The sequence below is a fragment of the Azolla caroliniana genome, unplaced genomic scaffold (assembly GCF_043228905.1).
Source record: "Azolla caroliniana isolate FFs.n. ecotype wild unplaced genomic scaffold, voAzoCaro1.0.p SCAF_13, whole genome shotgun sequence".
NCBI classification, from domain to species: Eukaryota; Viridiplantae; Streptophyta; class Polypodiopsida; order Salviniales; family Salviniaceae; genus Azolla; species Azolla caroliniana.
In genome coordinates, this window is record NW_028230448.1 from 14,104,601 (window position 1) to 14,119,090 (window position 14,490).

The following is a 14,490-nucleotide window of genomic DNA, read 5'->3' on the forward strand; positions in this document are numbered from 1 at the left end:
TTCACTCAGACTGTTGTATTAAATATTGAGCATTCAGAGAAAGTGGCAAATAATTATAGATTTGGCATTGTAACTCCAGAAGAGAAGCCATAAGGGCTGAACATATCCAAGGATCTGCACTTCCTGTACTCACCGACGCTGTAGTGCATACATACGTAATAGGAAACAATAAATTCAATGTAGATTAGTTGCTCCCATTAGCTGGTTTCAAATTTTCATACAAGAGTTTGGTTTACAAAAATCACCAAGAGAAATCAAATATACATACAATAATCAATGAACATTACATTGCTGCACTAGAGGATGGGAAAAGTTCACATATTTTTCCCATATGTATTTATACCTATTCATCGCCAGCTTCAACCATGGCTTCATATTTCCATTATAATGCACTACCGCCCCTGCTTCAATTGCTTGAGGATCAACATTCGGGTCATAACCTAAGCCTAATATATGCAATTCACGATCCAATGGCTCAGTCAAACCATAAAATGTTAGAAGTCCAGGAGGCAAAGTACCAAGCTTCCAGAGTGTTCTATCCACATTCTGCTCTTGCCAGTGGTGATACCTGCTTGTAACATTTGCCTTTTTCCAAGCCACAAGGTCGAATACATTCATTCCAAATGCCCAACCACATGCATCTGGGTCGAAGTTTGCTCGAATCATCGGGTGAGAGAAATTAAGGTATTTATGATATCTGTGGAATGATTCGAGGCATGTCTCCACAGCACCATTTACATTCCCATTTAACTCTATTGAAAATAATGCTGTGATGTCCTTTTGTACTACCACATCATCATCAAGAAAAACCATCTTTTTCAATGCTGGATAGACCTCAGGGATATAGAAACGAAGATGATTCAGCATCGACAAATACTTCGGATTCCGGAACTTCATTGCACTTTTTGGATCCTGTGTCCCTTTAAAGTAGTAGCTCTGAGTTTCTGCATCCTGTAATTGCTTTAGAACAGGCACATAGGAAGCATTTAACCATGTATTGAAGCTATCGATATTCTGAACTTCAACAGTTGCTCCTTTGTACTCATTCATACCAAACCATGCTTGCATGGCCCCAAAGTTAACCTTATCAGTGACCAGATGAAACACAAGCTGCTCAGGGTGGTTAGCATTACAAACCGTAGAGTTTACTACGACCGAAGTCGCAAGCACATTATCAGAGAAAATGCAAAAGTGGAACAAATTATTGTCTGTGAGCTTAGGAGAATGCATTCTTTTTGCTATAAGATCACGCAGACTAGGATCAGTTGCCCATTCCATTGTAAGTCTGCTTCCTAGGCAGTACAAACCTTTAGGAACAGCCTCTGCTGCAAGTTGACCAAAGGTCGTGCTCTGTACAGTTGCTGTATTCACTTTTTCCTCCAATGCTTGGATGTGAGCTTTGAGTTTCATGATCATTGTCGCACTGTCATAATGAAGCTCCTTAGCTTGGTAAAGTAACAAAGATAGTTGTTGCATGACTGGTTCAGCTTCTTTAAGGGTCAAAGGATAGCTTTGAGTTGCTGATTTTGAGAGCAGCTCCTGGCATGCTCGGATTTGTACACTCAACTCCCAAGCAAATTCAAGATTATTATTCTCTTTTGCCATAACCACATAAGTCTTTGCCAATGTCAACTGGTCCCCAAGTTGCCTTGTAACAGATCCTACACTAAGCATCTCTTCTGTCAAGTTCATTGTTTCTGCAGGATCTTGACTGCCTTTGTTCATGATGAGGGACTGCATAATCATCAGACCACAAAGACTTATTAATCATGCATATATTTTACTATTCTCCTTGCAAACATACAGAAACCTGATCGTAAAACATATTGGGAGTAGAAACAAGAGGGTTTATTTGCATTGGTACTTTCTAGTTGCAGCTTGACAGACTTAGTGATTAAAGCCACCTAAACAAATTTCAATTCCCAAGAATTATACATCATAACTAACTTCTAATCAAGAGACACAAATATCTCATGCTATTATTATTAAGAGGTAAAGAAATGAAGTGCAAACATAACTATTAGTTCTCCCTTCAACATTTGAAACTGCTCCATTTTCTATACTACCATCTGGAATAGAGGGATGATTTCCAATAAAAAATCCATGCTACATACTTTGCAATTGATTCATAGGATCTAAGAACACAGAGGGGGTGTACATAGCAATGATGAAGTCATTCTATAATATTTCAAGCTGTTTGATATAAAGTCATGTCATCTGTATACTGAAACTGCTAATTCATTAAATGATTCATTGTAATTTAAGAGGATTGCATAAACTCAAGAATAGAATCTAGAATCTTGATACTTGTTCGCTATCTTCTAATTTTATGTTGTGCTCAGTTGATTAAAGTGCATTAGCTCTCTATTCTTATATCAATGTTAAACAAAGATACCAGATACAATCCTTCATATACTCCCATGCTTTAAAGTCACTATGTACAATCATACTTGACGGCTAGTGCAGAGGACGAAATAGTCATTAAATAACAAGGAGTCTCCCTAACTGTCAATGGTTGAAGTTAGGTCCAACTGAAATTTATACATGGACTGATTGCCTATACATCTGACAAGGTTGACTTTGCAAGCTCACAAAATGCTTCACGTAGTAAAAGCTACCTGACAAATGGCAACACAGATTAGACACTTTGATCATCATTAGTTTATTGTTGATGGTAGCCAGCAAATAAATCATCATGCAGTTGTTGATACAAATACTGTATGGCCCACTATCTTAATAATGTTGTAAAGTACATTGGAAAGCTTTCACGGATTGCTCCAGCAATACATGGCAGATGAGAAAGAGTACGAAAATATCAGCAGCTAAGTGACAAATGGCAATGGTATTCATCATCTGCCATTTCCATTGATGCATATGGTATTCTACCTTTGATAGCTCAGATTCAAAATCTTCATAAATAAAATAAGGAATAGTTTTGCTGCAAGATCTACATAAGTTATAGATTGCTTTTTACGTGCAAATCATCAACATATCTCAGAATTTGCTCTATCTCTTGGGATTTAAGAATCAAATTATTGACCAGATTTATGGGAGAGTGTAGAGGAGAAATTACAGCAGCAAACAAAAAGCGGAAACTCTTGGGGAGACTAAATTTTTGCTTTTGAAAACTGGTATGGACATAAATGGACAAAGTGGGGAAGTTTCTACGAAAACGGTGAACTGAATCACAAAACAAATTAAACTTCATTCTGAAACTTTGCCAAATTCTCATATTTCAACTGTTCAGATGCTTTCTGTAGCAATTACATTACTAAATTGATTGAGGAAGAAACTGAGTTCATCTTAGGGTGCACATCATTGCTTGCATTATTTTTTGTATAAGCAGTGTACAATGATTTCATTCCGTGCAGCTGTACAGATGTACAGCAAAGATGTTCAACTATATTGAATGCAATGACAAAAGCACAAAGGTGATACCGGACCTGCTCATTTGCCGAAGATGCGAAAGGGTGATGGTAATGAGCAAATATTGCCAAAAGCATGAGGGCAATGAGGCCTGCATTATAAAAATAACCACAAATCATTATGAAACACTTCGAGATTTATAGGGACTTAAAAGAATGTCTGAATAATTTTCTCAGCAACTGATGGTTGTATTACAAAATCATGTATAACTTCGAAACTTCTTACATAATAATACATCATGCAAGAAACAAGGGTCTTTAAAAAGCCAACCTGCAAAAAGCACAACATAGGCTTGAGTGTAATGCCTCCGTTGTTGGCGCCGTTGCTCAAAGTTTCTATGCCTCATTGTGCAAGGACGTTTGTTTACCACAAGCACATCATAAGGACTACCCTTCAGCAAGAATAAGTATTTCTCACAGTGAATGTACCCAGCCTGCAGTCTGACCTGTATTCGAAAAGAAACTGGTTGTTTATATTATATTCAGCAGATATAGGCATTTAAAATAATAAGAAAACAAGAAAACAATAATATGTAGACAATCACATACACATACATACGTGTGTATAAATGTAAACATACAATATCCACATTCTCTGGAAAGATGAAGATCATTTCATGAAAAACTATGTGGTTTAATGCAAAGGATCTTATCATTATTTAACATCACAACTGGCAGCACCTCCAAAGAATTCCTTTCAGGGCACGCTTAGTTCATTGAGTCATCTGTTTGTTTGTTCCCATACACTTTGTATGAGTATCAGTAATAGTAGTACTACCTGCTTCTGACCCAAATCATACTACCCATGCTTGATTGTTATCCATCCATTTCCCTTCCATTTATTTCATGCAAAATTTTCATCTTTTGTTTTCCCTTGTAATTAGACATTGCAACAGATGTCATTAGGATGTAATTTCTTTGGTCTCATTGGTCATTTAAGCTTTTCAAAGACGTTGATATATCATTACATTTTTCCAACTAGAAGAGATATCTAAGAATCCTTAGGAGAACATGAGGAAAAACCAGCTACTAGACATTTCACATCACCACTTCTCATTTATGCAAATGATACATAGTTTAGGTAAAATCTACGGTCAGTTACAACCTATTGGATATGATGCATATTTTCTGTGAACATAGTAATTCCATAGCAGTCAACATAGTTAAGACCGAGGTCATGGTGGTAAACACTGACAAATCAATGATACGTAGTGAACTGTGAAGAGGAGAAAATTGAAGTGGTTTACATTTTTAAATACCTTGGAATCAAAATATATGGTCAACAAGGTCAGAAAATATGTTGGCATATTCTAACGCTATGAATTTGAGAATAAGAGCTGTTTGAGAAGAAACCAAAGATGGAATCTTGGAGGAATAGTATTTTATGCATGCATGGGGCAATCTCTGCTATATGGAACTGTGGTTTGGTAAGGCACTATCTCAGCAAGAATATGTAATGAAATGAGAAAATATAAACACTCTCTACATTATATTTAGCAATATGAGTCCAACCCTGTATTCTGTAAAGGATACATTGACAGTGATGGACACTGCCTCAAAATCATTTCCCAAAGGCTGCATGGAAAATTGGATGCGTACTACACAAAACCACAGAAATCAGATCCCTACAGAAGAAAAACCACAAAATCAAATTTGCTTCATCCAGAACATCTGGAAATGGTTTGCAAGATGGCACGTTGAATATCTAGATGTCATGTAGAGGAAAAGAAAGGGACTGCAGAAAATAAGTCCATGGGGTACTCTGGCACCTTCAAAGACCTCCATGTGAAATGGAGAAGCCCAACATAGATCTAAATAAAATTAAGTACTATTGCAAACACATGAACATGCAATATTGAGCAGAAAAAGAGAATCTGTGACCTATGTTGCCTCAATCTACCAGATACAGAATAACATGTCAGTTGGAATGCCTTGCATATAAGGACATTATGCACGATTTTCAGATATTTCTAAAAAGTTATAATGACTTTAAGGAAGTCATAATAAGGACAGAACCATCACTGACAACATTAGACATGCTCTTTGCTTGTGTAGTGAACCAACGAACCAAACTTTGGTATAGCCAAACAATAAAACTGAGCAACTAGCTTACTTTCTCTTTTCAGCTTTTACATTTACCTTTTTTCTACCATTTTAAAATCCCCCACCCATACTGTTGAGGAGAGTGTTTTGTGATAGGTGCTGGACGTCACAGTGGTGCATTGTGGAAGTTAATATCATCATCTACAATGCTTCCTATGTTCCAATGTTAAGATCATCATCATCTATAGTATCTCCATTAACTATGGTTTTTGTGTTTCAGCTTGAATAAACCTTAGAAACGCAAAGTTTATTAGAAACATCTGCCCCTCGCCCTTAATAGTTTAGAATATCAATCCTGAAGGGAAGATCCAACCATTTTATCAGGTTGAACGAGCCTTGGAAAAGGAAAATATTGCTTAACATGTGCATCTTTCTTTCTATATAAGATTTTGATTACCTACATTGTCTGACTAAAGATCCCATTCAGTTCACACAAGCTCGTCTTGAAAATCGCAAATCTTAGTTACATATTTATATCGCTCCATTTTCCTCTCTCATGTGGTAACTAACTAGCTATGTTCTCAAGTGAAGATCTATCTTTTGTTTTTGTTTGGTTCCACTTCACCATGTTCAACAAAACCTAGAAAACGCAAATCGGACTTACATCTCGGCCGCTCTCAGTTGGAAAAAGCGTACCTGCAATCTGATGGCTGCGAGGCGGAGGAGATTCTCGTCCTGAAGAAGTCAGCAGGAACAGCAGGATGGCTGATCAGCATCAATCAGCAGGGAAATGGGAAAGAGGGGGAGTGAAATGGAGATGGAGATGGAGATGGAGATGGTAAGGAGTGAGTGTGTATTTCTGAGATCTCTCTCTAGTGGTAAGTTTTTTACACTACAAAAGCCACTCCTACTACGTCTTGAGTTCGAAACCCAATTTTACTCACCTCCCTATTATATATGTATATACTCCATACATACATACATCTCTTAATTCACTAGACTGATGCCACTGTAGAATGTAGGGCTTGAACCCCATGACCTCCTGGTCTCCATTCGGTTTGAAACCTAATTTTACTCACCTCTCGATTATATATATAGTCCATATATATATCTCTTAATTCGCTAGATGATGCCATTGTGGAATGTAGGGCTTGAAACCCCATGACCATCTCGCCTCCCACCAGAATTGGGCAACCTGGTATTAATTCATGTAGATGATGCCACTGTGGAATGTAGGGGTTGAACCCATGACCCCCTGGTCTCCATTAGACAACCTTACCAACTAAGTTGCATCTCTCTCTCTCTCTCTCTCTCTCTCTCTCTCTCTCTCTCTCTCTCTCACACACACACACACACACACACACACAATAGCAGCGAATTGGGCACTTAAAAAAGGAAGGAGCCGATTAGTAAATAAATACATTAGCTTTAGTCACGAGTCATTTGGGGGGGGGGGGGGGGGTAGGGGAGGAAAGAGAAGACAAACTCTCTCTCTCTCTCTCTTCCGTAAATAATGGCTTTCATTATGAAAGAAAAAACACCACCATGACTAACTTACTACAAAGTATAGAACCTCTTCTATCTATGGGATCTAAATACTACTACGACTCCAAACTCAATGCCACCCTACACACCGACTCAAATGACGAATATGATGGTATATGACCTTGCAGAGTTCTCTCTCTTCATGGTTGAGATTTCATGACTTCTGTAGCACTGTGAATTGCCACAAAAGAAGTCCTTTTAACTTTAGAACATATTTTCTCACCCTAACTTGCGAATCAAAAGTGAAGGCATTCCACATATTCCAATTGAACCATAGTCCCCAATACCTCAAGAACTCAATTTTTTTTTGAAAATGACGCATTGGTTCATTTGTTCTCTATATGTGCAAAAACCCAGTTGAAGGAAGATAGGCTTACTCCAGTTAGAGACATCCACAGTAAATTGATACACCTCCAAACTATCCTTGTCATCGGGCATGAAATAAATCGATGCCTACTATGTTCCAATTCCATTGAACAAAAGAAACACGGTCCTTGAGTAATGTTTCTTTTTTTTAATGCATCCCCCAATGGTAAAGCTCCAACCATAACTCTCCAAATAAATACCTTGGCTCGTAGCATCAATTGAGAACACCAACCTACCTTGATCACATGAAGCCACCAAGTGATGGGATTATGAAAACCCCATATCTTTATAACCCTTTCTTCCAACCACTTATGTTTGTCAATCAACTTGTGATAAGCAACATTTGTTGAAATCATAATCAATCTCTTATTTCCAACAAACCTCCAATCAAGCTCTTGAGGTCACCCATCTAAATTAGGAATTGACTCATACAAAGATAATATTTCTTGCAACTTATCCCAAATAAAGGTATAACCTTTTGGAATATGAAATGTTGATCTTATTGTTCGAAAGGTCATTGATCTTCTTTGTGACACCAACATAGCATCCTTAATTGCAACCAAACCCAATCTAGCCATCCGATTAAATTGAAGGTTAAGAATTTGTTTACCTTCCCACTTCAACAACCTTGATGTCGCCAAAACCTCCATTTGTAATGAATTGGCACATCCCCTTTCTTATGGTGGATGCCATTCCACAAAATCCAACATACATTGCCAAGACGTCAACAAATGATTAACTAACATAGACCCTGCACATTTGACATCCCTGTCAAAATTAATTACATTCCACCAATTAGCTTCAACCTTCATGTTTCCAGGTTTAATTGCAGAGTTCTCTCTCTCTCTCTCTCTCTGTCATTGGGGTTGGATCACTAGTGTATACCACCCTTCCATCAGCAAAACTCGAGCCACACGTGTTCATCACCCACTCTTGCAATCTACTAACACTCCTATACCCATGATTCCATATATTGTTACACATTAGCTACATCCATTCATCCCCCCCACCCAAGTGTTGGTATCAAAGCGAAGGATTCATGTTCAATGAATGTTTAGGGTTTGGTAAAAGTTTGCTCACCGATCTCTACTGCAACTTGAGCATTTCGACCTTAGACATTGTTCTTGAAGTTGCCCATCCATTTTCTGATCCAACATTCTCTGTTGCCCATCATTTCCTGAGAGAGAATCAAGCTCAAACATTGAGCTCAAGCATTGCTCTCTGCTCGAACATTGAGCTCAAGCATTGGTCTCGACTCAAGCGTTTGACTCACCCCAAGCATTCCTCTCACCTCAAGTATTGTTTTTGAGCATTGTCTTCAAGTATTACTCTCATCTTGAGTGTTGTATTCAAGAATTAATCTCTCCTTGAATATTGTCTTCAAGCATTTGGCTTGCTTCGAGCATTGCACTCACCTTAAACATTTGGCTCGGCCTGAGTATTGAGCTCGAACATTGCATTGCTCTTGAGGATTGCGCTTCGAGCATTGTATTTGTCTTGAGAATTGATTTAGAGGATTTCTCTTGAGCATTGCTTTGGATTCAACCATTGGTCTTGACCATTTTGAGCTCTAACATTAGGCTCGGCCTTTGGCGTTGAGGATTTAAAAGAAAAAGAGTACTACACATCAAAATCAATGATTATGTGTTTAAGGAAGCTCGATGGATTGAATTTCAACTTCTAGAAAGCACACAAACCTATCTCATCGTAAAAGGAAAGTTAGATACAATCGAAAATAGATTGGGACATATTGAACATGGATCTCTAGAATGGCCGAAACTTGATCAGCTAGCTAGTGTGGCCATTCGTATGCATCTATTTGAATCAGTGTGCTTCATGCTACACTTATGTACGATAACTTACAAACTCTAATAGATGTTGTCGAACACCTATGAAAAGAAAGGGAATCAGTGTGCTTCATGGTACACTTATGTACAACAACTTACAAACTCTAATAAGATGTTGTCGAACACCTATAAGAAACTCATCTATCGCATAATCTAATAGCTACATATGGGAACGTGTTGAAAGGAAATTGGAAATATTTTTGGAATCCCGAGATTGGCAATCAAAATAAACATGGATTTTATGTATACCCTTAGTAGAGAAATGGAGTCAGCAGGTGCTAGATTGTCATGTATTGGTCGATGGAAGAGCTCAATACATCATCCTAATGGTCTCAGGCCTTAAGTTGGGCTTCCTTAATATTTATGCTCCGAATCCGGGAGGGGCTACAAAGGAATTTTGGTTTAAGATAGGATTTGATTTACCGTCAGTGGATCATTAGTGTATGGTGGGTGATTTTAATATGATTGAGTATTTTGGTGATAGGACTAGAGGCTCTCATGCTTTGATAGGTGCAGTTGAGTTGATAGCTTGGGAAAGATTATGTTTATCATTTAGATTATAGGATGCATGGCATGTTACATCTTTTGTTCGATTAAAAGATTTGACATTAAGTTTCTCTCAATCAGATAGAAGACAACAAGGGCAAAATTTGTCACGTTTGGATAGAATATACATTGATGATTTTTTGTTGGAAAGGGTGGGGAGATTGGTATTGTATCAGGCTCTTTGTTCTCTGATCATGCACCTGTGATTATGGTTGTTGGAAAACAACCATATTATAACAATAGTTGTGGTCGTATTCCGAAATGGATTTATTTGGATACATCCCTTAGGCATGATATTTTACAGATGTGGAAATTGCAAAATACATCTTCTGCAAATGTCTTGCAAATGGTCAACTCTGCTATTCAGAGTACGTCGAAATTTCTTAGATTGAAAGTATTCAAGACTATGGAGCAATCTAAGTTACAAATGGCTACTAATAGGAGGGCTTTGAAGTCTCTTCAACATTTTCAAGAAAAATGTCCACATGCATCTTGGGTTGAACTGCAGTTGGGTCACTTAAGAAATGAATATATATCTCAAACAAAGTTTCATACTACTGCGACGAAGTGGACTCGATTAGGTGATAATGTGAATTCCAAATTTTTTGCATATTATAAAAGTAGTCATTCAAGTATGTGTATGAGACAGGTTCAAAGGGAAGATAGGTCTATTACAAAGGACACTAATGAAAAGAGGGACATTGCTACGTCTTTTTATAAAAATCTAGTAACAACCGAATAATTTTCGGTTCAACACCTCCAAAAAAGAAAAAAAGTTTTGGACTGTTTGGAACATAAGGTCTCAAATGAGATGGTTGAATCATTGGTAAAGGCAATCTCTTCTACATAGGTAAGTGCCGCATTGGTGGTTGTTGAGAAGAATGTATGCCCATGAATCACCAAAATTCTTTTTAGAATATTGGGATGATATATCCAATGTTTTCACATCCTCTTTACAAGAAGTTTTTATGTTGTGAAGGATGCCTACTGAATGGAATGAGGGAATGGTTTACTTCATTCCAAAGCTAAAAGGTTTGGTGGATGATATTAAGAAATGGAGGCATGTAACTATTTTAAATATTGTATATAAAGTTTATGCTAAATTATTAGCTACAACATTTGCAACATTTTCTTCCACATATTGTACATAAAAACTCAAACATGCTTTGTACAGGAAAGGAGCATATTTGATAATATTTTCATGTTTTGGGAGATGATAGCAATAGTGCAAGAAACAAAACAAGAATTAACAATATTGCATTTGGATTTTGAGAAAGCATATGACAGAGTCGATTGGAATTTTTTTTACGAAGTTATGGGCCGTCTAGGTCTTCTAGGTGACTATGTTAAGGCTGTTTTTGCATTATATAATTCAGCATCTAATTGAGTTACTGTTGGAGGAGCACTAGGTAATAATTTTCCGATTACTAGATTGGTGAGACAAGGATGTCCTTTGGCTCCATATATATTTCTATTTGTGGGAGACGCCTTTAGTGCATTCTTGCATAAGAATAAGTGATCTATTAAGGGTATAGAGTGGCCAGGTGTGGAGGAGGTTGTGTTAGACTGTGAATTTGCAGATGACACAACATTATATGTTGTAGGAGATGATAGAAATCTCTGTAATGTGCAAAATGTGATCCATGATTTCTGTGATGCTTCAGGTGCTATTATTAATTAGCATAAATCAGTGGGATTTTGGGTTGGGGAAGGTCACACTCCTACTTGGTGTCCAAACATTGGATTCTGTTGGATACCAAAGGGCTCTCTTGTAAGATATTTAGGGTGTCAAGTGGGAATTCATCTTCATCCAGAAGCTCATATCCAACCATCACCGCATTCTTTGAGGAAGAAGTTGATCTTTTGGTGTTCTAAGAATTTGTCACTTGTGGGGAGGCTAGTTATTTCTAATCAAGTATTACTCTCCTCAATGTGGTATATTCTATCATGCTGGTTATTCTCTAGATCTTTGTTGTCAAAGTTACAAAGGTTGAGTAGGATTTTTTTATGGGGATCTACTGATTTTAAGAATGTTAGACCAAAGGTAACTTGGAAAGCTATTATAGCGCCGACTTCTCAAGGGGATTTAGGTTTGGTAGATCCTCTAATGCAATGTAAGGCATTATTGGCGGTCTTCCCAAATATTGGGGGTAAATGAACAATGTCTCTCCGATGATGGTTTATTCCTAACTTCCATTCGCATAGGATAGTGTTTCAAAATGAAAGGTTCTTTCACTGCGATAAAGTGATCCTAGTGGTCCTTAAAGGATAATTTGCAACAAGTCCAGCCCACTTTGATGGATGAATGGTTACATCAACCATTGGTTTGGAATCCATTATTTCTAGATGATGAAATATCTATGTTGGGGAGGAGAGTCAGATTAAATTGGGTTCAAGTGGATTCATCTTTTGTCTCATCGCTTAGTAATTGGCAACAATTTGTTCATAATCCTATTCATATTATTCAACAAGAGTATAGAGGAATAAGAGGAGGAAAGGTGATAGTTGATGAGTTAAGGATGTTGCAGTTACCCTTGCAAGATAATATACTTTCTAATTATCATAAGTGGGTGGGATTATTTTCATATTTTTAGATTTTACTTGGAGTCTGTGGCCTTAGAGATGATGATACTTTCTTAAGTTATGATGTTCTACAAGATGGTTCCCCGAGAACATGAATGTTTGGTTGAGGCTACATTAAAACCTATTAGAATTCTAACTAAGGTAGAGACTGATTGGGTCCTTGTCCTTGATCCCAATGATGTTCATCCATGATGGGATCTATGGGTAATGGGGAAAAAACCATTATGTGAATGGAATGCGACCCAGGGGAATGGAAGTGGCTACCTACATCATATTCTGGAGAGGATGTTAGGCCGATTCCGTTTTTTCATTATTGTTCATTATGTCGTTCCTATTCGGGTTTGGATGTATTGTAAAGATGTGGATAAGATGTGTGATTTTTTTGGGTTAGAAGTGGAGTCTTTTCATCACCTATTTTGGTCATGTATGGCTGCCAATTTGGTTTGGAAAAAGTTTTTACGTCCCTTACATGAGGTGTATGGCTCTAGAGTATATAAATGGGGGGCAGTGATGTGGGTTGATATTAAGGGTGAGGTACAAGATTATGAAAAATAAAAGGTTAACTTTGCATTATATACAAGAGGTCGATATGTTGAGGAAGTGTCACCATGTATGCCTATTAATTCAGTCAAGAAAGGTTAACTTGTGGGTTTTGTGGACTAATAGATGTCGGAGGATATTTCAACAAATTCAATGGAATGTTGTGGATGTAGTCAAGGAGATTTGGGTGACCTTGGTGCATACACTAAAAGGAGAATATGATGCTATGAAAGGTGATTTAGATGTAGTTTTTCAAAAGCAAGACGTTTTTAAGAAGAGATAGGAAAGGATGAAGGTATTCTGCATGGTTAGTGGTTGTATACGTTAGAGGTATCGACCACCGCTCTGGGTATTTCCTCCACCAACATGAGGCATGTGGCCATATGTAAATAACTATTATTACTAATGCTTTGGGACATATGTATGTCTATAATAGTTCACGAGCAATTGAAAAGGTAAAAATCTATGCTGAAATTTCATGTAAATCGCTTTAAACATAATATAAACCATTGTTGGAAAAAAGAAGAAGAAAGTGGCATCAACAAAGATATACCTCATTCGGTATCTTTACAATATTTGAATGAAAAATCTGACTTTGTCCTTGCTCACGTGAATGTCCATGAGGACATTGTCTCACATTTTTCAGCCCAACCAATTCTATGAGCCAAAACAAGTTGTGGTGGGACTCTCAAACTTGCAATTACTACAAGAAGCCCGGACATACAATGTCCAAATGTCAAGCCTTGAAGGCTAAGAATGACAAAGCTCAAAGATATGGACAATTCAAAAAGGGAACGGATGGAAGAGGTGAACCATGTCGCTTGAATCTCTTTTATCAAACTAACCAGTCGACAGAAGTTGTTGATATGACCAAGGATGATTCAAAAGTTGATGTGAACATATTTACTCTGGAGAGCACCATTGAAGTGGAACTTCTACTTACCATGAATGGAGCTACCAATCGCCTTCTTGACTCCGAGTTTCCTATCATGTCACTCCATTCCAATCCAAGTTCCAACAGTACATTAAGAAGGATTTCAAGTCGGTTCGAGTGAGCAACTCACAACATTGTGTTATGATCAACATTGGACAGGTGGAACTTAAACTTGTAGTTCTACTCTAATTCTACACAATCTCCATCATGTCCTTTAATTTGAACGGATCTTTGATCTTAGTTGGACAACTCCACGGAAATGGTTTTTGGACAAGCTTCTTGACAAGCTAATGGTCAATCCACATAGGAGACCTCAAACTTGCTCAAGGATCCAAGGTACACATTTTGTACCCTCTACATGTCACTCGACGAGAGAGTGTCTTATTCTCGCCCCATCTTCTAGTGTCCTTATTATGGCACAAGAGTCCTGCATACTTGACCAAAACCGGCATCACACATCAATCAAAGGCCGGCCACATTTCCCAATTCTCCTATTTTGACCATCAATTATGTGAGCATTGCCAATATTAAAAACATGCATCCTCGCCTCACTTGACTAACAGACCAAGAGAATTAAAACCCCTCAATTACGTTCATTTGGACATCTCCAAACTTATGCCACACTAGTGTTTTGGTGGTACCTTATGCTTTATAACATTAA

The 14,490-nt window shown here is 37.6% G+C and overlaps 1 protein-coding gene across 2 annotated transcripts; it reads right to left on the reverse strand.

Moving 5' to 3' along the window:
* Nucleotides 1–163: 163 nt before the first annotated feature.
* LOC147856232 (hexosyltransferase GAUT11-like) lies at nucleotides 164–6,229 on the reverse strand. Of its 2 annotated transcripts, XM_087329353.1 has the most exons (4): nucleotides 6,164–6,229; nucleotides 3,697–3,873; nucleotides 3,444–3,517; nucleotides 164–1,734 (listed from the first exon to the last, which is right to left on the reverse strand). In XM_087329353.1, the coding sequence occupies exons 2-4, from the start codon at nucleotides 3,770–3,772 to the stop codon at nucleotides 274–276; spliced, it is 1,611 nt and encodes a 536-aa protein (XP_087185479.1). In that variant the 5' UTR covers nucleotides 3,773–3,873; nucleotides 6,164–6,229; the 3' UTR covers nucleotides 164–273. The 2 variants fall into 2 exon arrangements, with proteins under 2 accessions (XP_087185479.1, XP_087185480.1); XM_087329354.1 differs by lacking the exon at nucleotides 6,164–6,229 and having other exon boundaries at nucleotides 3,697–3,888.
* Nucleotides 6,230–14,490: the final 8,261 nt, after the last annotated feature.